The 25,518-nt window shown below is 37.2% G+C and overlaps 5 protein-coding genes and 1 long non-coding RNA gene across 10 annotated transcripts in view; 4 read left to right on the top strand and 2 right to left on the bottom strand.

Moving 5' to 3' along the window:
- Positions 1 to 36: 36 nt before the first annotated feature.
- Lztr1 (Leucine zipper like transcription regulator 1) lies at positions 37 to 5,416 on the bottom strand. Its single transcript, XM_070673199.1, has 11 exons — positions 5,015 to 5,416; positions 4,499 to 4,807; positions 4,270 to 4,384; positions 3,982 to 4,148; positions 3,685 to 3,886; positions 3,208 to 3,564; positions 2,659 to 3,094; positions 2,412 to 2,590; positions 1,999 to 2,283; positions 1,735 to 1,917; positions 37 to 1,606 (listed from the first exon to the last, which is right to left on the bottom strand). The coding sequence occupies exons 1-10, from the start codon at positions 5,149 to 5,151 to the stop codon at positions 1,798 to 1,800; spliced, it is 2,307 nt and encodes a 768-aa protein (XP_070529300.1). The 5' UTR covers positions 5,152 to 5,416; the 3' UTR covers positions 37 to 1,606; positions 1,735 to 1,797.
- Positions 5,417 to 5,534: 118 nt separating this feature from the next.
- On the top strand, positions 5,535 to 18,226 carry LOC139112280 (uncharacterized). Its single transcript, XM_070673227.1, has 15 exons — positions 5,535 to 5,991; positions 6,147 to 6,256; positions 6,378 to 6,560; positions 6,628 to 6,758; positions 6,835 to 7,012; positions 7,120 to 7,255; positions 7,333 to 7,480; positions 7,617 to 7,893; positions 15,100 to 15,248; positions 15,577 to 15,885; positions 15,978 to 16,083; positions 16,198 to 16,484; positions 16,699 to 17,028; positions 17,218 to 17,608; positions 17,725 to 18,226. Exons 1-15 carry the CDS (start codon positions 5,928 to 5,930, stop codon positions 18,016 to 18,018), a joined length of 3,093 nt encoding a protein of 1,030 aa, XP_070529328.1. The 5' UTR covers positions 5,535 to 5,927; the 3' UTR covers positions 18,019 to 18,226.
- On the bottom strand, positions 8,317 to 13,225 carry LOC139112269 (peroxisomal acyl-coenzyme A oxidase 3). Of its 5 annotated transcripts, none has more exons than XM_070673202.1 (13): positions 11,908 to 12,588; positions 11,648 to 11,820; positions 11,418 to 11,568; positions 11,194 to 11,319; positions 10,956 to 11,111; positions 10,745 to 10,892; positions 10,369 to 10,659; positions 10,134 to 10,297; positions 9,805 to 10,048; positions 9,331 to 9,564; positions 9,070 to 9,224; positions 8,654 to 8,947; positions 8,317 to 8,580 (listed from the first exon to the last, which is right to left on the bottom strand). In XM_070673202.1, exons 3-13 carry the CDS (start codon positions 11,544 to 11,546, stop codon positions 8,491 to 8,493), a joined length of 2,031 nt encoding a protein of 676 aa, XP_070529303.1. In that variant the 5' UTR covers positions 11,547 to 11,568; positions 11,648 to 11,820; positions 11,908 to 12,588; the 3' UTR covers positions 8,317 to 8,490. The 5 variants fall into 5 exon arrangements, with proteins under 5 accessions (XP_070529303.1, XP_070529304.1, XP_070529305.1 ...); XM_070673203.1 differs by having other exon boundaries at positions 11,692 to 11,820; XM_070673204.1 differs by lacking the exons at positions 11,648 to 11,820; positions 11,908 to 12,588 and adding an exon at positions 13,084 to 13,225.
- On the top strand, positions 13,595 to 14,610 carry LOC139112284 (uncharacterized). Its single transcript, XR_011547360.1, has 4 exons — positions 13,595 to 13,727; positions 13,816 to 14,020; positions 14,114 to 14,506; positions 14,596 to 14,610. It is a non-coding gene; the product is annotated as an uncharacterized lncRNA (long non-coding RNA).
- Positions 18,227 to 18,322: 96 nt separating the features above from the next.
- On the top strand, positions 18,323 to 20,552 carry Dhps (Deoxyhypusine synthase). The gene is made up of 8 exons (XM_070673222.1): positions 18,323 to 18,426; positions 18,674 to 18,800; positions 18,873 to 19,147; positions 19,219 to 19,437; positions 19,724 to 19,916; positions 19,991 to 20,094; positions 20,152 to 20,277; positions 20,352 to 20,552. Exons 2-8 carry the CDS (start codon positions 18,695 to 18,697, stop codon positions 20,436 to 20,438), a joined length of 1,110 nt encoding a protein of 369 aa, XP_070529323.1. The 5' UTR covers positions 18,323 to 18,426; positions 18,674 to 18,694; the 3' UTR covers positions 20,439 to 20,552.
- Positions 20,553 to 21,013: 461 nt separating this feature from the next.
- Eip78c (Ecdysone-induced protein 78C) overlaps positions 21,014 to 25,518 on the top strand; it is a 70,193-nt gene continuing 65,688 nt past the window's right edge. The window contains exons 1-2 of the mRNA XM_070673212.1: positions 21,014 to 21,482; positions 25,046 to 25,125. Of these exons, the coding sequence (XP_070529313.1) occupies positions 21,394 to 21,482; positions 25,046 to 25,125 (169 nt within the window). The 5' untranslated portion in view covers positions 21,014 to 21,393. The remainder of the gene's footprint in view (positions 21,483 to 25,045; positions 25,126 to 25,518) is intronic.

Raw genomic sequence — 25,518 nt, 5'->3', positions numbered from 1 at the left:
CGTATGCGAAGCGCGCACTTTGTAGCATCAGATTTCTTCTTTTTGTAAGTATAGTTTTATTTATTATATTACATTCGATGAAAATATAGGCGCTCTTTACAATTTAATTTGACTCACACTGATTTAGTTAATTCTTTTCTTTTTTAAACTCTCACAATAGTTATAGACATCTCTTATTCCAACAACTCTGAAAAATATGTTTATCTTCAACGACTTATTCGCACAATAAATTCATTGTTATCAATTTTTATACTTATATAAAACTATTTGTTTTGTATGTTACTATTTATATATGACATCTTAAGCCCATGAAAATATTCTTGTCGCGCATGTAACTACAAAATATCAACGATTAAGTATGACAAAATAACGACGATCGCGTGTACACGTAAAATTATCGCAACAATATTTCTTTTCATACAGACACTCCGTGTATATTTTACAGACCTTTCCACATGTATAATAAAAACATGAAGACATACAATCTTATCATGGCCATCGTAATAAGACAAAGGCTTACCTGTTACGAAAGTTTGTCACTTAAAAAGCTTGCTATGTATTATCAAATATCAGAATTGTAAATAGTAAAATTAATAGTGCCTTGTAAACTGAGCGTTACTTATACGTTCATATCGAACAGTCATATCGACATTTTCCAATTTTCTTCGAGCTGGAAACAGGCCGATTGAGATCAATTAACACAACCTATGAAAATTTATTAGATTTGTTAATAGAGTCTTCGTTGGCATTTCATTAGTATTGTAATCAAATGCTAGAATATATCACAAAACTCGGGTATAAAAGCGGAAATAATGAAAGCGCGCAGAATAAAGTTTCTGTAACCACTTAATCGATCAAACTTTTTAAGCCCTATTTTTGTTAAAATAACTCGAAATAACAAACTGCATACATTCTCATTTAATTTTCTGTCATTATATCTAAATCGTAATACTCTAGATAAATAAATAACAAAATTAGTATTACAATTGCTAATTAGAAATATATATATATATATATTTCTAATACACGTATATATATATATACGCATACGTTATTACTGGAAGTGACATTGAAATACCTATCTATAGAAAATGATACCTTGGTGTATCTTGTATGCGTGATACCTATGTTCTGTTTTATGAATGGACACAGTCATTATACTAATATTATGCATTGACTTTCGCACAATTGTTGCACCACGCAACGAATACTTCCATGACACAGCACAAGTTATCGCCGTGTGATGTTGTTATTATGCTGGATATTACAATATTATGCTGGAAACAAATTACGGGAACAGTTTTTTAAACCCGAGATCCGAAAGTGCGACAACGGTACGTCTTAGCACGTTGCAACTGACAGAACAACGACGGGTAATAGTAGACCATTGGTGTTGCCTTCTGTCATCACTACAACGAGACGACATAATTGGGTGATTCAGGCACGATGACTCGTCTTGAATCAAGGCGGACGATGCAGCCGTCGACAACGGTAACAAAGTCTGTATATCCGATGTCAAACAAGATTTGGCCGCGTGATCAAGATAACAATTACCAACAAATAAAATCGTTCGTCCTATAAGGATGAAATTCATCCGACATAGTTCCTAAAACGTAAAAAATCTAGGATATTATTGTAAATATTGTTAACACCTTTCTTTCTTAATTAATATAAAAAAACTCGTGTAGCAATATTAAAAATAATTTTTTTAACTATTTTTTATCCTATAAGTACCTGAAAACTACATGGTAATGGTAAATCCCAATTGCACGGACGACGATCTGAGGTAGAAATCCGTCAGCAATCATTAGTCATATCCTGACACGTTCTAGCCTCGCTGCGCTCGTCAGCCAGAGCATCAAGAATATCCAGTAAGAGCTCGCGACTTAATTGCCTTAATCTTGGAAGCCTGGCAACCTAAATAAAAACGATATATTATACATATCTGTATTAATAATGTTAACATTCAACATATAAAAAATCTAAACGTTTTTTTACCTTGCTAAAGTGATGAACTATCAAATTCAGAGCATACTTTTTCATATCAGTAGCTTGCATTCTATCGGCAGCTTCCAAGATTTGTATAACATTCTCGAAAGTAACATTCATTTCGAGATTTTGTTTGCAAAATGCTTGAAGCCGATTATTCGTAAAACCGTAGAACACTGGGGCGGTGAATAAATACAGAGAGTCCTCGGGCGGCATTGAGACATCCGCGAAATAAATATATCTTAGTAAAGAATGGAACGATTCCGATGACGGTATCATCTCGCCGATTTGTATCTACGTGAAAATTATATCCACACTATTTTACAATTTGCCTTACGTGTGCAAAATACATTAAAATCTTGTTTTTCCTCATCGAAAAAAATTCATCAATACACTTGTTTTGCAAAAATTAGCTAACTTACGTTCACCATATTATTCTCAGGCATGAAAGACCGAAACATCGCTTCGAAGTAGCTGCATCGCGCTGCAAGGATGGCTTTGTGCGCTGGTATTAACCTGCCGTTCAATCGTAACGTAATATCGCAAAATTCTCGGCCGATGCTCTTCAGGAATGCTTCCATGTCTTGTTCCAAGCTGGTTCCTAGCAAAAATAAAATTCAGTAATATAAGAAACCACTCTGAAGTTGACAAATCGAACGCGGTACTTACCAGTAACAGTTTCATACTTGGTGAAGGTCCTAGTTTGCGGCATCTGCCGTCGTCTAATGATCTCCACCATTAATGGTCGATCTAAAGTTTCAAACTCCTGACTCATGACGATTAGATTGTAATTATTCTCTTTCACGACGAAGCTGAGACAAAACTCCTTTATAAAAAACAATTTCAAATGCACGGCGTTACGCAACGCTTCCAAGACATTCGCGTGACTTATGGTTGCCTCGAGATAATTAACGCACAGCTGTTCCAAACGTTTCATATTAAACTGCACAGCGAGACGATACACGTCCATCATGAGAAGTACAATACGATTGCTCTGCGGATCCTCGGCTTTGTCGTCCGGTCTTTTTGTAGGATCAATACGATCGGTATAAATGTAATTTAGCACCATTTTGAAAGCTTCCGGTGCAGCGTCTTCTAATTTTACCTGTAATATAACAGCCAAATTAATAAAATTACTGAAGAAAATATACTTTCAGATATTAAATAAAAACCGAGTCATATAATTTCGACTCTTAATGTTTCGGGAAAATCGCTTACCTCCAGTGGCGGCAATTCATTATTAGTTACATTAACGAACTGTTGTTCCGTTAACTTTTTCTCTCGCTTTTCACGCGCCTGCCGAATACGTGCTCGGAGAAATTGCGAGCGCGCTGCCACCATGGCTATATGTGCTGGTATCTTAGTCTCTAGCTCACCCACTATAAATTCTACGTCACAGAAGAGGGACATGTTTAGTAGTTTCCCGAAATCATCGTGCAATGTGCATTTAGGATACGACGAGAATTGAAAGCGATACATCTCGGCAGAACGTATGTTATTGTCCACTGTTCCTCCAAAAATAAACATTGCATCTCCGATTACAGCGGCAGCGTGAAAAAGTCGACCGGGTGGTACCTGTAAAATATTACAAAAAAAAAAAAAAAAGAAAAAACGTTACATTTATTTCCATTAATTATTCGTTGTAAATGATTATTCGTCTTAACTGATGTGAATTTATCTTTGCAAATTATCTACCTGACTGTCTGTGGACGGTAAGATAACGTTCCACGTTTGCGTGTCAAGATCGTAACAATGGAGATCATTAGACAGGGCAGAATCAGCTGCGCCACCGAAAACGTAAAGGTGACGATCGAAACTGACCATCGTGTGACCGTATCGTCGCGCAGGCGGTGGTGGTGCGCCACGTAATATATGTTCCGTCGATATGCGTGTCCACCTACAAAGAATTAATCAAATAAAATACGAGTAAAATACGGGAATTACGACATAACGTATATCGTTCTCCTCATGCGTTACAAATGTTAAATTCACCGTCGCTCTTTAAAATGAAACTGGAAAAGACTGTTGGTTGTTCTGGCACCACTCTGGCCGCTAAAAACGAACATCGATTCTCGGGCCACTGTGACAGGAAAATTGCAACACGTTGGTGGACGTTCGCCGACCTGAACAACTTCCTCCCACACTTTGTAGTCACCCGGCTAATGACAAACGAGTAAAAGTAAGCGAGAGTGCATTACGTATGCGTACACGTAGAATCACATTTCCTATATCTATATATATATAGTTTAAAAATGCTTAAAAAGTATATGCATCTGTTACCAATAACGATATCGTCCACATATCATTCAATCTGGCGTTGCCATCGTAGCCCGCGAATATCCATAACTTGTTATCATATACAGCTGCGCCGTGAGCTGATCTTGGTACTGGAGTTCTATAAATACGCAAAGATTGGATAGGCTCAATAAAAAAATACTTTTTTTTTTTATTGAAACAAAAATAAAGCGTTAGCATATCGGGAAGTTTTTGTGACGCGCGTGATACTTACGATCCGATAAACCTCCACTCTATCCATTGAGCGGTCTGAAAGCGGTACTCGAACAGATCGTTTTTATTACTGAGATTTGAATTGGAATGTATGTCCCCGGTATAGCCACCGAACACGAACATCGACGAGCCATGGACCACTGCGGAATGATGATAGCGTGGTGCTGGTGGGGTCCCAGTTGCAAACGCCCTACCCCAGGACTTCTCCTTTACGTCAAAGCGCAGCAGATCATTCAGCATCCTTTTGCCGTTATCGCCACCAAAAACATAAATATCGTCCTTGTGCGCCACAATGGTGTGCTTGCTGCGCCTGCAAGATAAAACAAAGTTAGTGCAAAATCCACTGAACGTGTAATAGCAAGGCATCAAATAAAACTTATCAAAATTAACAAAATTAATAAAAAAATATAATTAACAAATATAAATGAAAATCGAAACGTAACGTTGGACGAGGGATGGTATTGTTTTCGGGAAAACGGGTTTCGCCGCTCGTTTAAGGAATAAACTGGCCGCTTACCTGGCGCCGACGAACTCGTCGCACTCCGGCATGCGTTGCCATCGGTGCACCGTCTCGAACGGGCCGAAATCCAGGGTCAAGCACTCGGCGGTCGCCACGTTGTCCATTTTCACGCGGCCGCGGACCCGATGTTTCATTCAACGACGGCGGAGGTGTGTGCGTGCGCGCGCGGGGTACGTGACAGATCTCGCCCACAGATCCTAACCTGCGACGCGCTTCCGCGTCGGCATCTCGTTTGCGCGGACGCGGCTCAGACGGGGAGCTTCACCGGGAAGCGGCGGCCGTGAGTCACCGAGAAATACGGCGAGGGCCGTCCGGCTTCAAGCCATCGCACTTCCTTCCGGGAACTTGAACAAGAACGTCGCAAACATGCGTGCGGCAGGTATGTATGACACTTATTATGACAGATAACCGGCGTCCTTTAGAAGGCGCAGCTGCACGCAGCTGGCAGCATCGAAACATACAAAGAATAGAAATAGCCAACTAGAGCCTCTGCTCTTGTCTCGAATCACCGTAGTGGGGATGAGTCCGAATGAACGGAGGCATACGCGGAAGTAGAACATATAGCGCGGGCTAGCAATTTAGTGTGTCGGATCATCTCGATTTGCGAGGTTTCGATCGATCGATCGTGTCTGCCACCGTTTTTTTATAATAAAATAAAATTAAATTAAAGTAAAAATAAGAATAACAATTGCTTTTATTTCAGCTTAATAGAAAGTTAAATAAAATTAAGTATATTAAAGTAAAATTATATATTTTGATGAACTGTTCGTATGTTACGCGACACAGCTGATTGCGAGATCAAAATCAAGTCGACAGGTTGGAGCTGATATTATGGTTTAACGACTTGCATGTCAGTATACAAATAGACTCCGTTTCCCGTTGGAGTTTGAACGCTGTATGCTTTATAAAAATGAAATTATTACCACCTCTTGCTTGCATTTTGTTAATTGCAAGTATAAGTGCAAGTACATTAGGTAATTATTTTAAATTACTTTTTTATTTTATGTTTACTATTGGTAATGTAAAAATTATTTAAGACTATCGATCTGTAATGTTATTTGCTTAAATTAATTGTGTATTTTATTTGAAACCAAATGCATGAAAAAGTCTTTTAATAATATATTTTTAGAACCTAGCAAGGTGACAATAGTAGTGCTCAGCCAGAAGAAAGGCTATGATGCAGCCAATGCTGATTATTTGAGGAAGAACATCTTTGAACAGGCTGACGCTTTAGAAAAAGTACAATTGATTACAACAAAGTTGTTTCTTCACACATAGTTTGTGCTGTTATTAAGTATTTACATTTATGATTATGTCTGTCTTAGCAGGTACTGTAAAATTAATTACTTTTATGTTTTAGGACTTACCAAATGTCATATTGTCACATGAACTTAACATCCATGGTTCCTGGATAATAATTCCACTATTACCTCATTTATCAAATGAATTTCCAGATGTGAAATGGTTCTTTTTTTGTTTGGAAAGCACTGTAATACGATTAGAGAAATTATTAAATGTTCTTGGAAAGTTTGACTCTTCTCAGGTGATTCATGTTTAATTGGTCAATGTTCTTAATAAGGATTTGTACTCTATATCATTTATTTTTGCAGAATCTATGGATTGGACACACACTTTATGACCATCATCCTACTATTATCCATCACTTTACACAACACACAAAAAGATTCAGATATCCACACATGGCAACTGGATTTGCTATGAGTGCTGCATTGTTAAAGAAGTATATTCCATTTTTATGTTAATAATCATTATTATAAAAATTGTAATATGAATATAAATATAATTCAATATTTTAGTTTGTCTAAACAGGTTTCTGAGGACAAGGAACCAAAGGTAGATTTTTCTATCGATGTATCATACGAATTTGCGACTTTTGTCTTAAATAGCACGGCTGTAAAGTTGACTCATATGTCTAAGCTATGCATTGTGTCTGCTTCCGATTGCGCCACGTACCCTCGATTTTTCCACTCTTGCGTATGTCACGTATTACGACTTTATAATTAACGATGAAAATAATTTTAATAAGTTTTCTTAAAATAATATCTATAAACTGCATTAATGTAAACTATTCTGATTTGTAGAGTTCTTCCGTGGCTCCAAAAAATATTTATTTTGCTGTTAAAACTTGTGCCAAGTATCATTTAGAGAGAGTACCACAAATTAAAAATACATGGGCTAAATACGATTTGAACATTGGCTATTTCAGTGATGCAGCCGGTAAGCTTAATATCAATTAATTACATATAATTTGATACATTTATAATCTTTATAAACTACTAATTTGTTTTATCTAGATAAAAATTTACCAGAAGCATACATCGTCCCAAATACTACTGAAGGCCACTGTGCTAAAACTTTTGGTATCTTGGAAAAGGCCAATAAAATATTAAAGAAACGTAATTTTGATTGGCTTGCTATTGTCGACGATGATACAATACTCAGGTGATCGCGATTATATTTAAAAAAGTTATTTTTAATTTAACAAAATTACGCGAAGTATCGCGAAGTTGTGAAAAGCTTAAATCTTTATTTTTAAACAACATTAAAAAATTGAAACGTATTTTAATGTGCATTACAGTGTGGTACGTTTACTAAATTTACTCACGTGCTACAATCCCAAATTCCCAGTCGCGATCGGTGAACGTTATGGATTTCGTATGTGGGACAGCGTTCATGGCTTCGAGTTTTTAACTGGTGGTGCGGGAGTCATACTATCAGCTCCCTTGATTGATGTAATGGTAGAATCAGGTATATGTACTTGCCCATCTGCGACTTCACCCGACGACATGTTTCTTTTCGGACTTTGTTTCGCACGACTTGGAGTAGAAGCTGTACATTCCTCACTGTTTCATCAAGTATGTATAATTTTAGAAAATAATATAACTTTTATAGTGTTTTCTTGATCGTGTTTTGATAATTATCATTTTAATATCATTATTATTAGTAATATTAAATTTGGAAATTTATAATTTTAGGCACAACCGGTCGACTATCCTAACGCTTACTTGGCATCACAAGAACCTATATCGTTTCACAGATTTTGGTCAGTTGATGCTAACACTGTATACAATGATTGGTTTGCGGAAGTAGATAAAGATTTACCAATTGCAAGTGCATCGAAACATACAGAATTATAAATGTATTTAATGTAAAATTTTATAGAAATTTGCAATAAAGTTTTCTTATTTTTATACTTATGATCAAATTATTTCTTTAAAACGTTATTTCTTACCTGCAATTTTGTTTTAAAGATATTGTAAAAATGTTTAAAGTACACATTTTGTCCATTAATTTTTTAAATATATTTAACAATATGTATAACAAAATATTTTAATATAAACGATATTATATACATTAACAAAAATATGTTAGATATAAAAACCCTTAGATTATATATAATATATATATATTAAACTATATATATATATATATATATATATATATATATATATCTATAATTTAGCTCGAATGTCATTCCACCATGATGGACGTTCGAAATTTTCTTTGTCTTTAAATATCCACTCTTTTATATGTTTGTATACCTAAGTAAAAAAAAATTTAATTTAGATATTGAAAGTAGAAAAAAAGTACTTAATTTAATGTAAAAGTATATACCTCGCCATCAGACATTCCTAGAGCAGAATTAAGAACAAAGTCTGATGGTGCCAATACATCGACTAGCGCAACAACGTTATCAACCAAATCTTTGCACAGCATTATAATTCCTTCATGCAATAAACCATTCATATTACTGTCAAAGGAGGCATAACCACCGCCATATAAATCTCCCGATCTCTTTTCCAATGTTACAGCTCCGTATAAAGAACACAATTTCGTCAGTACCTCTCTTTCATTTTCTTTCCATTTTGGTTCTTGCAAACATTTGATGAAATACAACATTACAGCATGCTATAACAAAAGAATAAATCAACTGTATTTATTTCAATTGTTATAAAATATACGCAATGTCATATAAAGTATAAAACCTGTATGTATATATATATATTTTTTAATTAAAATATTTTATTTACTTCTGCATATACGAGAGACAATGTTCGTGCTAGAAACGTTTGAGAATTATTTTTTGTGTCAAAATCAGACATTCCACTTAATTTGAGTTCCTTTACACGTTGATGTGTCTTTTTTAAATAATAACAAACCAGCCACTTAAAAGATAGGAGCAAATCTAAATCAAGAAAATAATATATGAATTATAATAAACCGAAGTAATTAATTAAAGTAATAATTTGCAGCAATATATTATAATAATAAAAAAATTATTTTTATCATACTTTCAGGTTTCAATACATCCTCCACTGTAGTTTGATTAAATTTGGTACTAAGTATTTGTTCTGCATTCATCAGAAAATCCGCAGTATTTAAAGGAGATGGTACAACCTGTCCTTCAATCGTATTAGCCCATTGATTTAATAACCAATTGCTTGCTTGTTGAATTAATACGTTGTTCTCACCTTCATACGTACAGTTTGCATCGTTTTGAGCTCTTATATCACCCAAACGAGACACTAATAATAAAATAATAAATTTATTTAAAAAATTAATACAGGATGTCCGAAATAAAATATCCAATCGTAAAACTATGTGTAAGGAATTACAATTTTTTTTCTCAATAACGAACACAAATTTTACAAGTCCGTACAGGACTTTTTGTCTCCAATTCTAATTTCCTACTCACAGTTTTACGATTTAATATTTTATTTCGAACACCCCGCATATAATATATATAAATAAGATTTTGTACTTACTTTTTAAATACCCATGCCCGCCGCAAGATTCTCTACATTCTTGAATCGCATCACGCGCAGTCCACGAACATAATGGTTTAGCCGCAGAAGATAACGCATGTATCTCCATTCCTAGATCGGCAATCGAGTCTCCGCCTTCATTCATGAGTCGACTCATATGAAGTTTATACATACCCTTGTACAACGTTAATGCAAATATTTTTATTGCATAAGTCGCGGCCAATTGAGGAATAATTCGCCATTGCTAGAATATACGTCAATTTTGCATCAATATTATAATTTTTGTTTGTTTTACGAAAAGTCGAAATAAAAACTGCTATTGTGCATACTTGCGTTTGATATTCTATAACCGGTAATTCATTATCTTTGGTAGGACCGAATTGTCTTCTAACTGCGGAATAACGTATGGCAATTGTCAATGCAAGAGTCATATATTGCGCACATATACCAGTAATAGACACACGACCGCCTGAAAGTGCACCCAATGATGAACCTGCAAACATAAAATATTAATAAAACCATCTACAAAATGAAATACACTTTGTTGTATTAATGAAATATTACCGTATCTTTTTCGTTCATCTTTTAGAGCGAGAACATACTTTCCATCTTCGCTGACATCCGCGGTGCGATTTAATAGACAATCGCGTGATATAGAATAATTATTAAACATTAAAACTCCATTGTCTATCCCATTAAGACCTATCTTTTCACCCATATCACCAATAGTGACACCGCGAAAGGGTAGATGAGTTTTTAAATCCCGAATTGGTACAATAAAAACGTGTAAGCCATGGTTCACTCCGTCTGGTGTAATCAATTGTGCAAATACAAGAGCATGTGTAGCACATTTTCCTAAAAATTAGATTATGAAAAATATATATGTAAAGCATCATTACATATTAGTTATTAATTTCATATCGACTAAAATTCAACTTACCTAAATTACCTGCCCAACATTTTGCAGCTTCAAAGTCAGGTGTATGAAGAATAAAAGATTTAGTTGATGCATTATACGTGGCTGTGGTTCGCATACCTTTTGCATTAGTTCCATGGGAAATTTCAGTCAATGCAAAGCAGCCCACATACTATAAGTAATAAAAAAAAAATTAATAAGTTATATATCACAACTGTGTCATGCTTGTACATACATTTCTATTCCGAAATTTTTCTACAAAAGGGTAATGCTTCTCGCCACCCAGTGCCATTATAGTGCCTGGTACCATGCCATTTGAGATGCTCATTCTTACTGGCACTGACCCATCATATTGAAAAAGGTACAGGTAAGCTTCCAGATTTGTCATTGGCTAAAACAATAATATAAAAATTAATTTTCAGTCATCACAATTCTCACTGCTTGTCGAGTAAATAAATTATTATAATTATTACATCTATGCCATTGTCACAAAGTACTTCTATCTGACTGTTGCAACGTTTTCGAATTTCGTCCAAGCTCTTTGGCCAGGCTGACTTTCGGAACACTGGATGGGTCTCGATGAGTTGCCATAATTTTGCCTAAATATTTTATTACCAATTAATAAAACCTATACACAAATACACTTATATATTTAACACACTTCAGACTTTACTCATTCCACTGATTTTTTTTCTACCTGAAACTGTACACAGTCCTCTCCCTCTAGAGATAATTTCAACGATTTCCAGTCAAACGTCGCTCGTTTCCTGTAAGAGTCCAAGGGTCCTCTTGGTAGATCTTTTAACAGGTCACTGACGGTGGACATTGCGCGTTTATCTCTCGCGAAACTAGAATTTTCGCAACGTATCTTGGATGAGTGCCGGTTACAATAAATCTTACCATTTAGCATTAAGAACGATAACACACGGTTATTCAGCAGTTTTTGCATGATTAAAAATCGTTTCAATCACCCTCGTTATATCTGCGTCACGTCGATGTGGTAATCACCGGGTCATTGGTGACTGGCGTTTTCCTAATTGTTTAATTTTGACTATTAAAACGCAGATGCCATTTGATGTACGATTTCGGATGGCTAGGAGCTAGATAAAGATATGAAGCAAGAAAAAGATCACACATGAGAAGATAGGCTTGGTTCAATGACACTATGACGTTTATAAATTACTTACATGAATAATGCTCTTAGAACATATAAAAATATATGAAAGCGAGCAAAGTATCAATTTATAACAGATGATACGTGCAATTAACAGGGTGAACTGTAATTAACTGCAATTGCATCACGATACGTGTTCTTCCTCTTGTGTTTTTTTTTTTTTCTTGGCAACCAGAACATTAATTTTTTTAATACGATTTCACATGATTTAGATACGAATGGAACATGCTGAGACAGCGTGAAGTGGAACAGTGAGAGGCCGAGAGCGTGGATGCTCAAAGTGCAGCTGAAAATATCGAATGCTCCGGAGAAAGCCAATGCATTCGTTCTCTTTCCTTTTCTCTTTCCCTGTGCCTCACTCGCACCTTCTTTGCCCTTTTTTTTCCTTCTTCTCACATTTTTATATTTAATAATTTTCGGCATCGAACCACAAATGTATTTTATCTCTACGATAAAAGCATGCTCGACGAGACTTATACTTTCTTGTTATTAAAAAATACATTAACAATCGTTGCAAATAAATATTATAATATTTAATCGTCAGTTATAACGGAATAAAAATCGTAATTTAATCATATGCCCATATGAGTGGGTGGTTGAGAAAATTAAAGTAATTAAAAAGATAAACCCGTTAATTAATGTAAGGGTTTCGCGTGACTCGTAAACGTTCCGTAAACGTTCAAGAAATATTATGAGATCAGGAGGAGTAAGTTGGTGCTGTCAGAGTGTCGTTCCCTCCAATTCCGTAAACCGCGGAGTGGAGGCTAGCGGCCATTACAAAAGAGGCGTTACCGCGCAATTGGCAGAAATGACACTCCGACAGTGTTACCAATTAACTCTTTCTAACCTCCTAATATTTCTTGAACGTTTACGGAGTCAAAGTGCCACAAAACTCCGATACTAACATACTCGTCGTTTTGGTTAGTTTTAATTTCTTGGCCTTTTTTTAATTTATTATTTATTATTTCGACGATCTAAATGTTAATAATTTTGTAGCGACGTCGGAAAGAAAACAAATCGGCAAGCGAATGGCTGAAAAGAATTTAGAAAATTTGGAGAGCAGTCAGGATTTAAAAAGGAAAGAAAAAATGCAGAAAAGAGGAAATAGCGAGAGACGTGCGCTGATGAATAAAATTAAATCGCGGCTATTGCTTGAATAGAATGAGATTTCTTGATGTCGTACACGCACCACGTGTGCCGTATTCCTCAATGGACCAAACGACGAAGAATAAAGGATCGTCAGCGTCTCGTACGAGAACCGGATCTTCAAACCGATCGCAGCGGACTGCTCACGCAATGTTGGCGGTACCTCGACGGCTCCCCGGCTCGCACAAACTCGTTATGTCACTCCACAATTTCCACTTAAGATATACCGCTTTTATTTTGTTTTATTGTCACGACAGATAGAAACTGTTACCTGTCACTCTTCGCGAACAGAAAACTGTGATAAATTCCGAAGGATAAATTCTTAATTACTTAAAAAAAACGTCGGCTTCAACCGTTCGGCGAATCGGTTTACGAAGAAATATATGCAACGTTGTCTTTTTTAATTTTATGGTCGAGATTATTGTTATTGCGCAGATTGTGTGATACGAGTGATAAATGACGAGCGTTAAAGACCCTCGAGAAGTACGTGCTTTCGAACATTGACACTCGCGAATAAATAATCTTGTATTCCCCTCTTTCTACGCAGAGATTATATCTAAGTCTCTGATAAAAGATACGCGCAGACTTGGACCTATTTTCATTTGTTTGATAACAGCGTGTAACGTCGAGATTTCTCTGTAATGACTTGGACTTTGAAACCGGCGTGACTTTCACGCGGGATAGAAAGTAAGAATCCCCGACTTCTCTTTTACACAGAGTAAAATCAATGAACGTTACTGTTTAACATCTGTATTATTGTTTCTTTTTTTTTCAGAATTATTGCCACTACATTTCTTATCCGTCGTTTACGTATATACATGCATTGCAAACGCATGTATAAAAATGAGGCGTGCAATAAATAAATTACTTAGCTCACATTTATTGCTTTGCGAAAAGGAAAAGGAAATGATAACCTTACACGTACATTATGTAAGAAAAGTCAACTTTATCAAGCAACTCGTAAAACGTAATAGTTTAGGGTGAGTTCGCAGTTGAATTTTTTGCATAAATTTTTATAATTTTTCAGTCGAATTAATCAAGTTGCTATAATCATTGCAATTTTTTTTTTACAGATTTGTAACGAGATGACAAGCATGATTAATAATAAGTTTATGGCATTCTCGTGGTTAGGCTCTTGTCTACCTAAATACAATCTAAATTTAATGCATGAAATAATTTATTTAATGCCAAACGTTCACTTCAACGCTTCCCTGCACCGACCGAGACTTTTGCAAGGAATTATGCAGAACTGGCGGTGATTCGACGTTGCAAACACAATTGCTTACAAACGAGATCATCAAGAATTAAAGTAGCGAAAGGATAAAGAAGGGCAAAGACTCCAAGAGATCGATAGTTTAATACGAGCGAGAGATTCTCTTCAAACCGTGCGCGCAAGTAATCGAAATGCGTACCACGATAATAACTTTTGCCTTCTTTTTACAACTAGCTTGCATCAACACCGAGAAGTAAGACAGCTACGATAATTGTCGATTTAAAAATAAGAACGTAATCTTTGTTAAAAGACAGATGTAAATTTAATATTTGCATTTTATAGATATTGTTCGGGAATCGCTGAATAAACTAAACGACTTTCACGTGTTGCAGAAATTTCGAACGACTGCAGTGCAAAAAAAAGTCTAACGATTTGAAAACAGTGATCGAAGAAATCGTAGAAGAGATCGCCAAGCGTTGTAATTGCATAGTTTTTGTTACCGATTTTGCTTATCGTGGATTCATCGACACACGTGCCATCGAGACGTCGTCTTTCTTGTCGAGATACAATGTAAGTATCGCGTGTAAAATATTCTACATAACATTTCTTATTTATACAGTTATGAATAAAACAAAAGTTGAACGATTAATAAGGAAAATTTAATATTTGATTTAAAATTTAAGTCTGTTTACGACAACTTGTCAATTAAAGAGTGGTTTTTAAATATTTGCTTTTACAATATTGTGTATCTTATCAGATTGGATAAGAAGAAGGCGGCGTTATTTTATAACATATAATTAAGATAAAAGCGATTTATTCAGTTATAATATGTAGCATTTTTTTCAGATTGCCGTCCGTGATAAGGAAAATTTTTCACAGCCGAGAAAAATAATAAAAAAAACTCTTCAACATGTCAAAGCAACAGGTTGCGACGCGTATGTCATACTAATCAGCAATGGGTTATTAACATCACGATTTCTGCAATATGTCGAAGGGTAATAATTGAAATAGTTTTATATTTGCCGTTAAAGAAATAGCGTTAGCTCTACGATTCTATTTTAGAGAGCTCAAGGTTACTGTAAATGATTCAAGCAACAATAAAAAGTGAACTTTGAAACATACAATAATTCATAGCTGTGCATAAGTTGAAATTATGCAATACATTATACAATCTAGTACTAAGTTATAAATTATATGTTTTGACTTTACTTTGCATTGCACGATCAAAGAATTGAAAGAGTTTTTCCACTTTACATTATAATTTAGTTTTTATTTTTGTAATTTCTTTCTTTAATTTCTAATTGCTTTCATATTTTTTTACAGAGAACGTCTAATTAACACGCGCGGTTACTTCTTACTTTTGCACGACAGTCGTCTATTCAGGCCCGAGTTGCATTACATCTGGAATCGAATTGTTAACGTGGTATTTGTACGAAGGTACAATACATATAAATACCGTTCGGGTGAACGATTTACCGCGGAACGAATCGATCTTAATACCGTATATTATCCATCGCAGACAAGAGACTTTACGGCGATCAAATACATCGACACGTGGCAGAATGGCAAACTGCGATACGGCAATGATCATTATATGCCGAAAACTACCGATCTTCGTGGGAATAGTTTGCGGTTAGTAGTTTCGTACAATTTCGTAACTTTGATAAGACATGAAAGTTTTTATCGCAGAGTAAAGACATTACGAAACCTAATGAAATTTGCAGAATCGCGATTTTCGAACATATACCAGCCGTGACGGAAGCCTCTCGAATTTATTATCAACAAGATACAACACTTGTAAGTCCTAAAGCTTTGGGTATTGAATTTGAAGTAAGTATTAAAGTCGGGAATAAAAATTAAAGCAGTAAATTAAAATAATTACTTACAGAAATATCAAACGCGAAAAAAATGTTTTAAATATCGATGGACAATTAATTGTTTCAGCTAATCCGAGTCATAGCAAAGGCGATGAACTTTAAAACGAATTACTACATGCCTCCTAATATTATGAACGAGAGATGGGGCAGCGAGGCTGATAACGATACTTATACAGGTCTTCTTGGCGAGGCGGTTGCCGAAAAAGCCGACTTTTTTCTCGGGGATCTGCATTACACGTTGCATCACCTGAATTATTTTGATCTGTCTACACCGTACAACACAGAGTGCCTTACCTTCTTAACGCCAGAAGCACTGACTGACAATTCATGGAAATTATTAATATTACCTTTCAGGTACGTTATCGAAAGCGTGAAAATACTTAATTTATTATTGATTATAATTTATAATATATCATAAAATACATGTAACATTATTACTTTCACACTTTTTTTCAAGTAAATTTATTTTAATGTCATTTAGAAAAGTTTTAAAGGGATAATTTAGTACCGTTTATTAATCTTTGCTTACGATTGCGTCGCTTAAAGCTGCGTATTTTGGCATTTCCAGGCTAAACGCGTGGATAGCGCTTCTCTGCACTCTACTAATAGGTGGCGGAGCTTTCCACGTGTTCGCTTTGCTCTATCAAAAATACATAGGCTTTCGCGCAACTATGAAACACGACAAAGCGTACGACAGCATGAAGGGCTTGTATCTGTTCACCGATCTCCAAAACAGCATCCTGTACACGTACAGCATGCTGCTTCAAGTTTCTTTACCACGTTTACCTAACGCCTGGACCGTGCGGATTTTCATCGGCTGGTGGTGGATCTACAGCATCCTGGCAGCCGTCACTTATCGCGCAAGCATGACTGCAACTTTATCGCATCCTGTTGCTAAGTAAATATGATGATATCAAATTCAAATAAAGCCTATCCATTTTTTTTTATTAATGTTAAACCTCGAAAGTGCAGAAATTATAATCTAAAATAAACAGCATAATTTTAATATGTAATTTAATTAATATTAACTGTTTTAATATACTATATCTTCCTGAAATTAATGCTACTTATTAATTTATTATCGCAGAGCAACTATCGATACTTTGGCGCAGCTTACGAGATCGTCGTTAGCGGTAGGAAGCTGGAACGAAGAGAGCAAGAACTTCTTCCTCGCCTCTTTGGATCCACACAGTCAAGAAATTGGCAATAAGTTCCAACTGACGGAAAACGAGGAAGATGCGATCGACCGAGTGGCCAACGGGACGTTCTGCTATTACGAAAGCTCGTATTTGTTGCAGCATGTCTGCGGAAGGCGGACATTTGAAAAGCAACATGATCGACAGCAGAATACGAGTGAAAAGAACACCGAGGCGTCGGTCAAATACAATCTGCATATTATGGAAGAATGCGTCGTTCATATGCCGATCGCGTTAGGATTGGAAAAGAATTCTCCGCTTAAACCCTATGTGGATTTATGGGTAATTTACTTGATGGTGTTAATCAATCGCCTGTTATAAAAATTGAGAAACAAAATGTATGTAGAGTTATCTCGACTTCTAAAAAGTCAGATTATTTTATCTTTTATTTATTTTAGGTCAGGCGAATGATAGAAATCGGTTTGGTCCATAAGTGGCTGAGCGATGTCATGGAATGGTCAAGGATCAATGAAGCACAGCAAAATACAAAATCCGAAACGGCGCTTGTAAATTTACGTAAATTGTATGGCGCTCTTACTGCTCTCGGGATCGGTTATCTGCTTAGTTTTATAGCTCTATTTGGTGAAATTTTACATTGGAGATACGTCGTCTTACGAGATCCGAAATACGACAAGTATCATCTCGATAAGTTTTATAAGAAAAACGATAAATCTAAAACTTTACTCAAGTGATACTCTTGTGATTATTTCGCAAATGTAGCGAGTTTATAAAAAAAGAATATATTAAATACGTATATTTAAGTCTTATTAGATTAAAATAAATATGAAAAAGTAAGTATATTAATAATTGAATAAATAATATTTAATCTTTTATTATAATTAAACAAAAACGGTATTTTAATCATGCATCTGTAACTAAATAAAATGATAAATTTGTTAATCTCGAAGTTTCTCGGTGTCGAAGCTCTGAAAACGTTTGAGAAATAACAAGAGTTTAGAATGAGTAAGTTGGTGGCATCAGTTATAATAGATCAGACTGCGCCAGTTCAGTTGAGATTGCGAAGAACAAACTTGTAAAATATAAACACCGAAAAGTAATATGGCTGCTTGCAGTGTAGATTCCTCAGGTTGTTTTGACAGGTTAGTTTTAAAATTATTTACGATAATTAAATATAATTTATAACATTAAGCATATACATATGTCTCATGTATTATTTGTCTCGAAAATTACTCGATTAGAAACAATTTTCTGTTAATTTTTACTAGCTTTTTATGAAATTTAGTTATTGATACATGCCGCTTGGATTTAAATAATTAATGATATTATTGACGATGCGATCAACTCATTAATTTATTATATTGTAATTAATTGCTTGTCTCTTTTTAGATTACTAGAAATATTGTCATTATGAGTGATACAGAAAAAAAGCAAGATGCACAAGAGCAGGACTTAGCAAAGAGTGCTGTTATGGTTTCTAGCTCTTCATCATCTTATACATTACTCCCGGTAAAAGGTATTGCTTTCGCGTATTTTCTATTAAACCGTACCATTATTTTACAAACAATAAATACAATTTTATATTTAGGTTATGATTTTAATAAGGGGGTTGACTACCACAAGTTGTTTCTCACAATGGCGCAATCTGGATTTCAATCTACAAATTTTGGACGAGCTGTTGAAGAAGTGAATCGAATGCTGCGCCAAAGAAATGTACCTCTTGCAGAAAGTGAACTCGACGAGTCAGAAGAAGATGAGTTCATAAAAAGGAAATACCATTGTACAATATTTCTAGGCTATACGTCAAATATGGTATCCAGTGGCATCAGGGATGTTATAAGGTTTCTTGTACAACATAAACTGGTAAATTTTCGTGCAACAGTTTAATTCAATGAATATTAAATACTTAGTAACTTTAGATAAACATTCTGTAGGTAGACTGTCTTGTTACCACAGCTGGTGGAGTGGAGGAAGATTTTATAAAGTGTCTGGCACCTACATATGTTGGCAGCTTTTATATGAACGACAGGAAGCTCAGAGAAGATGGAATTAACAGAACAGGAAATTTATTAGTGCCTAATAGTAATTATTGTTTATTCGAGGACTGGGTGATGCCGAAGTTAGACGCAATGCTGACTGAACAGAAGACAAAGGTATACTGAAAGACAGATATAGCATTTGCTGCGGCAACGGTGGCTAGCGTACGTAATAATTCTAGACGGCAGAAGCAGGGAATGAGAGAACGGAGAGAAATCAGTCATCGGCAAACCGGCCGGCGCGATATATACATGCGGTACATGTGAAACTTGACGCACACGACTCTAAACGTTCGCTAGCTGCCGTCGCCATATCTGCTTTTTAGCGTAAAAACATTTTCGTTGCACCGATTAAATTGCCATTAATTACAGCATTTATTTCTATAGTTGAATTATCTTTCAGGGCACTTTATGGACACCGTCTAAAATGATAGCTAGACTCGGCGAGGAGATCAATAATGAAGAGTCGATCTACTATTGGGCCGCGAAAAATAAGATCCCGGTGTTCTGCCCGGCGTTAACTGACGGCAGCCTCGGCGACATGATGTTCTTTCATTCGTACAAAAATCCAGGATTTGTACTCGATATTCTCTCAGGTTGATTTTAATTTAATATTAATTAATTAATTTAAAATACAATGTGCATACTGATAAATATTAAAATTCTTCAGATCTCAGGAGATTAAACAGGATAGCTTTGAAAGCGATAAACAGCGGTATGATAATCGTGGGGGGCGGAGTGGTCAAGCATCACATCTGCAATGCTAATCTTATGGTAAGGCAGCATATTATTTTGGCGAGTTCACGCGAATGTAACGGTACTTGATTTTAGAGGAACGGCGCGGACTTTGCTGTTTTTATCAACACCTCCACGGAATTCGACGGCAGTGATAGCGGTGCCCGGCCTGAAGAAGCAATTTCTTGGGGAAAAATTCGGAAAGAAGCCGATCCAGTAAAGGTAACCGTGTTATCTTTTATATTAAATTTAATACAAGTAAACGAGATTATAAATCAGATTATTTTATTCCTCAGGTATGTGCTGATGCTACTTTGATATTTCCGCTGTTGGTAGGTGAAACTTTTGCGAGATATCATTATTCGGAGAAGACAGAGCATTGAGATAAATTAGACAGGATAAGAAGTAAAAAAATTATCAAAAATATTGAGAAATAATTATAATTGTCTATATACGTTTATGTATGCAATTCTAAATATTAAATTAGCATAGAAAAATGTTGATTTTGAGACATCCAAGCGTTCAGAAGTAGCATTTATAAAAAAAAAAAATCTATGGAAAGAATAAGCTTTATCAAACGAAAATATTATCTCCGATATTGCTTATTTTATTAATATTTTCCGCTAAAGGTTAGGAGTCAAATTTCAATAAAATTATCTTCGACCTCTTAATTTAAGTTTCGAAGCAAAAAGAAAATCGAGAGTAAGTCCACTTTGTATTAAACATAAGATTAATCCGCGTCGCTTGAAGTCGCGCTTAAAACATCAGTTTTGTCCCACTTTTCGAGGGTTTCCCACGGGAGAATTGCTCGGGAACGGGTTGTTTTTTCGGGCGTCGCGACGTCTGCGCGAAGGTGGCGGCAGGTGTCGCGCGGTGGCGCAGGTTCGCCAGGCATCGCGGCGCTCCTGCGCGTCGCGAGGGGGCGGTTAGGGTGGCGGCGCCGAATCGCCGATCGTCAGTTGTTACCCGTAAGGCCGCGGTCGCGGACGACGGGCGTGAAGCCGCCAGTCCCCCGTCGATCATCCCCCGTCGTACGGCTCGATCTTCCTCGATTCTACGGTTTTCTCCCCCGATTTCCTCGTCCCAGTACTCCGCGCGCGAAACCCGGACCCCGAAGGGGCTGCAGCACTCTGGCCCCTCGCTCGTGACCACCGCCGACCACCTCGCGGGCTCGTCGCCATCGCCGTGATCGTCGCGCGCGCCGTCCGTTATCAGCCCATCCTCCGTACGTCCGCTCGCGCCCCCTCCTTCCCCCCCTCGCCCCTACGCGGGATATCGCGTAATCGCATAGCGGTGGTGGTGCGGTGCTGGTGGTGGTGGCCGTCATCGGTATGAACGATGATGGACGTGGAGGAGACCAACACGGCGTCCACCGCGAGCTCCTCGCCGAGACCTTCCAGCCCCGCCGCGGATTCCACTTTCATCAGGTAAGAGAATTTTCAGAGGACGATTGCGTGGACTTCGAAACGAGAGGATAGAAAGATGGAGAGAGAGAGAGAGAGAGAGAGAGAGAGAGAGAGAGAGAGAGAGAGAGAGAGAGAGAGAGAGAAGGGGCAGGAGAAAGACATAATTTATGTAATTTCGGCGGGCTCGGATTCGGGCGATCGCGAAAATGGCCCTTTTCCCCTAGCGGCGCAAGATTCAATTTCCCGTGCACACAGTGCTGGAAATTGAACTCGTACCCGAATTTACACGGCGCGCGCATGCGCACTCGTCGTCTTCAGTTCGCGTCGGTTTCTCTGCGAGTTTGATCATGTCGCTGCTTGTCCCGTGGGTCCTGACGATCGCTGAGCAATTTGCGCGAGCGTTGCGACAAATTATGACGGTAACGTAGCTTGGTTTCTAACTTAAGTTTCTCTCTATCTTTCTCTCTCGCGCCAGTAAAGATCCGACCAGCGAAATCCTTCAATCTATCCTCCGCGAAGACTCGCGCTGCGAATTTTTTTTCTCGTCTTTTTTCAGACCTCTCGCCGTTCTCTTTTTTTTTCTAAATGTATCTGTTTAGACGCGTTTATCTCAAAATCGTCTTTAAAAGCGAGCGTAGCGCCGAAGTCGCTGGTCTCCTCCTCCTCCTCCTCCTCCTCCACCCTCCACCCTCCACTTTCGTTCTCTCGCTCTCTCGCTCCGTGCCGACACGGCCTTCGACATCGGCTACCGCGATGGACGGCGGAAATACACGGATATCCGTACTCGCGGGATCAGAATACACGCGCGCGCGCGGGCGCCGATTAATAATGCACGCGTTAAGTGCACCGTCACCCCCGCCCTTCCCCTTCCTCCCCCCGGGCGTCCCCCGGTCCGCGCGTACCTTCGTTCCGTTGATTTAAAAATGCAGGCGGTGGAGCACAACGGCGCTATCGTGGCGCGTCGCCATGAATACCGATCTCTCGGTCTCTCTTCTCGCGAGGGTACTTCGCCCGCCGTTTCTTACGGCCCGCGACCAGAGGGCGGCGAAGAAAAAGCGAAGATCGAAGAAAATTTAATTCGAACCTCCGCCTTCGAGATCTCGTCAAATTAAAAATCGCCGAGCGGCAAGTTCGCGTCGTCGAGACTGACGCGAAGTTCTTCGATTTGCGTCGGCATCGAATTCCGCGGAAACCGACTTTCGTTCGCGAAATAAACGGACGGATTAAGTCGGAAATTTAACGAAACCACCCCCTTGATCCTCATTTCTTTCTCGAGGTAATTTTTCGTCGAGAAGAAATTGCGGATCGTCTCGCAATTGAAATCAAATCATTCTATAATAATTAAAAGAAAAAAAAAAAAAAAAAAAAAAAAAGGAAGGGAAGTTTTTTCCGATTCGTCAAATATGGACGCTTGAATATTTCCGATTTGCTCGAATTAATTGTGTTAATTAATGTGACTGTCAAATTGTCGATTCTGAATGCAATTGTCATTTCGCGCGTCGATTGGTTAATTTCTTTTCACATCGTGCTTGCTTGATAAACGAACAAAACGACCGACGACGCTGCAAGCTCAATGATACAGAATAATCAATACTAATTAATTCAGCGCGCATGGTGGCACAGAATTGGGCGGATTCACTCTGTAATTATCGTAAGAGACACGCGTCCCCAGCATTTTCTGTTAGCGCGAAAATTAGAGGAGCGCGAATCACTATTTCGGCTTTTTCTATTTTTACGCGATGTATCTTCGTCGTTATAAATTTCAAATTCCAACACTATTATCATCCACCTTTTAATTTAACTAAAGATTCGTTTCTAATCAATTTAATTGAAATAAACGTGATGTTTATTGTTGTTAATTATAATATTAATTTCGCAATATCGCCGAATCTTTCTATCTTAAAATGTTGGTGCGTTACGCATGATTTAGATTTTTAATTATTGTTCAAAGATAGATGAAGTTGTAAGAAAAAATAAAAAAGAAAGAAAGAAGTTTAAATATTCTAAAATAATATAATTATATTATGTTATTTATAATATAATATAATTATATTATTTTAGAATATTTAAATTTTACTTTTTTCTTTTTTTTTTCTTTTCTAAAACCTTCATCTATCTTTGGCTAACAATTAAAAATCTAAATCATGCGTAACGCATCCATTTTTTAAGATAGAACACTAAAACAAACCAAGTTTTTTTTTTTAATACATTTAGTAAAACATTTTTTAGATTAATTTTCTTTAGGAAAATTAAAATTAATGGTTTGTTCTAGTGTTCTTAAAATTCGTGAAGATCTGCTTCTATCCCCGAAGAAACTAAACTGCTAAAAAAATCTGTAATCGAGCGGGAGGGAGGGAGGGGGGGAAGGGAGAAACCGATCAAAATGAAAAAGTAGTGCTCGCGTTCGCACGACTTTTTTTTTTTCCACGTACTTCTAAGTAATTGCGGTATCAATGTTCTTTCTCCGTATCCTCCGGCAGCTCGCGATTGATTCTTCCGCGCAATTACATTATCCACCGCGCTAGATAGTCGTGGTTCTCTGCCAATTTTGTATTCCGACGCTTCCTCGTGTGTCGCGGCTATAAAACGAACGCGGCCCGCTACGGTCGAGGACGCGAAATTACGCTGCCAGGACGAATAAAATCCGGCGCGTGTGATCGAACACCTTCAGACGCGGATATTTTCGGATGACCCACTTCGTTCTATCTATCCGCGAGGACGACAATTATCGACGATACTGGGAATAGCGGCGGGAATGACGTGACAACCACGGTGTCCGTTACTCCTCGGGATCTCATGGTGTCGAATAATTCCGCGATATATTACGGCATCGCTGAGAAACATGGCTATCGTGTTCACCGAATGCTTTGAGTTTAGTTTACCGGGCAGATAAACCGAGCAATAATTTACGGGTGATTTTGCGTATTTTTTCTCAACAAGCGAGCAGCTTCTGTTGAATTAAATTCTCGTCGCGACGTGATCAAATATGAATTTATTAGGAAAAAGATTTTATTTTTCTTCGTTACTTAATAGAAATTTTAACATAAAATAAATAAATAAATAAATGAAAAATAGAACCGTTTATTTAATAAAGAAATAATTAAATTCAGCGTCGATTTCTATTCTGGATTGAATATTTTTAAGATTTGTAGCTCGTTTGATTTTTCTCGCTGCTTTATAATACCGAGATCTCATCTTCGTGAACGAATAAATTTTTAATCGTCTAAGATACGGGATTTTTTTAAATTTTAATTTGATTAACGCTTTAATCAGCTACAAACATACGTCGAGTATTCGCGTAAAGGCACGTTCAGCGTCATCAATTTTTCCAAGCTCTCCGCCGCACATTTTTGCCTTGATTAATTTTTCCTAAAGCCGGATTCGCGAGTGAGAATCGAAGTCAAAACTGGGTCAACCTTTTATTGCATCCCAGGGCCGTACTGGCGAACGTCAAACGGAACGGCGAATAATGCCGCTTCTTGTCGTCCTTCTTGACGCGGGAACGCCTGAACTTGAACTACTTTTAAAACTAATATCGTTCTGCAACCTTTCATCTAAATACATAATGGATATTTTCATTCCAGCGTCAAGAAAGAACCTACGGACGAGCCCAGCAGCCCTTTAGAAGCCACCAGTCCCGGTTCCATTCTTCGCAACAACAACGGTGAGTTTCTACAAACAATTTGCGAGCGATTTGTGCGAAATATTTGCAGTCACCGCCAGTGGCTTTACTTTTGAAAACAAGCTACGAAAGTAGGAAGATAAAAATTGGCTTCGCAATAATATTCCTCGCGCAAAGACAACTCTGAGCGAAATATTTTACATTTGCGCTTTTTTATTTTTTTTTTTTTAATATATTTAAAAAAATACCGCTGTTTATCAGAGAAAGCGTAGATTACTGGAAGATGCAAAAAAATTCTTCTGGCATACATGTGCATACATGTCGGACCGGTTTCTTTTATGCACAACCGTGAATTAAAAAATGCATACTAATCCATTGTTAGTCGAATTCCCCACGCTGCATACGCGCGAATGCATAGAATTAACCCCCCCGGGA

Source organism: Cardiocondyla obscurior, linkage group LG27, assembly GCF_019399895.1.
Source record: "Cardiocondyla obscurior isolate alpha-2009 linkage group LG27, Cobs3.1, whole genome shotgun sequence".
Lineage (NCBI taxonomy): Eukaryota > Metazoa > Arthropoda > Insecta > Hymenoptera > Formicidae > Cardiocondyla > Cardiocondyla obscurior.
This window is presented reverse-complemented; position numbering and strand designations above follow the sequence as displayed.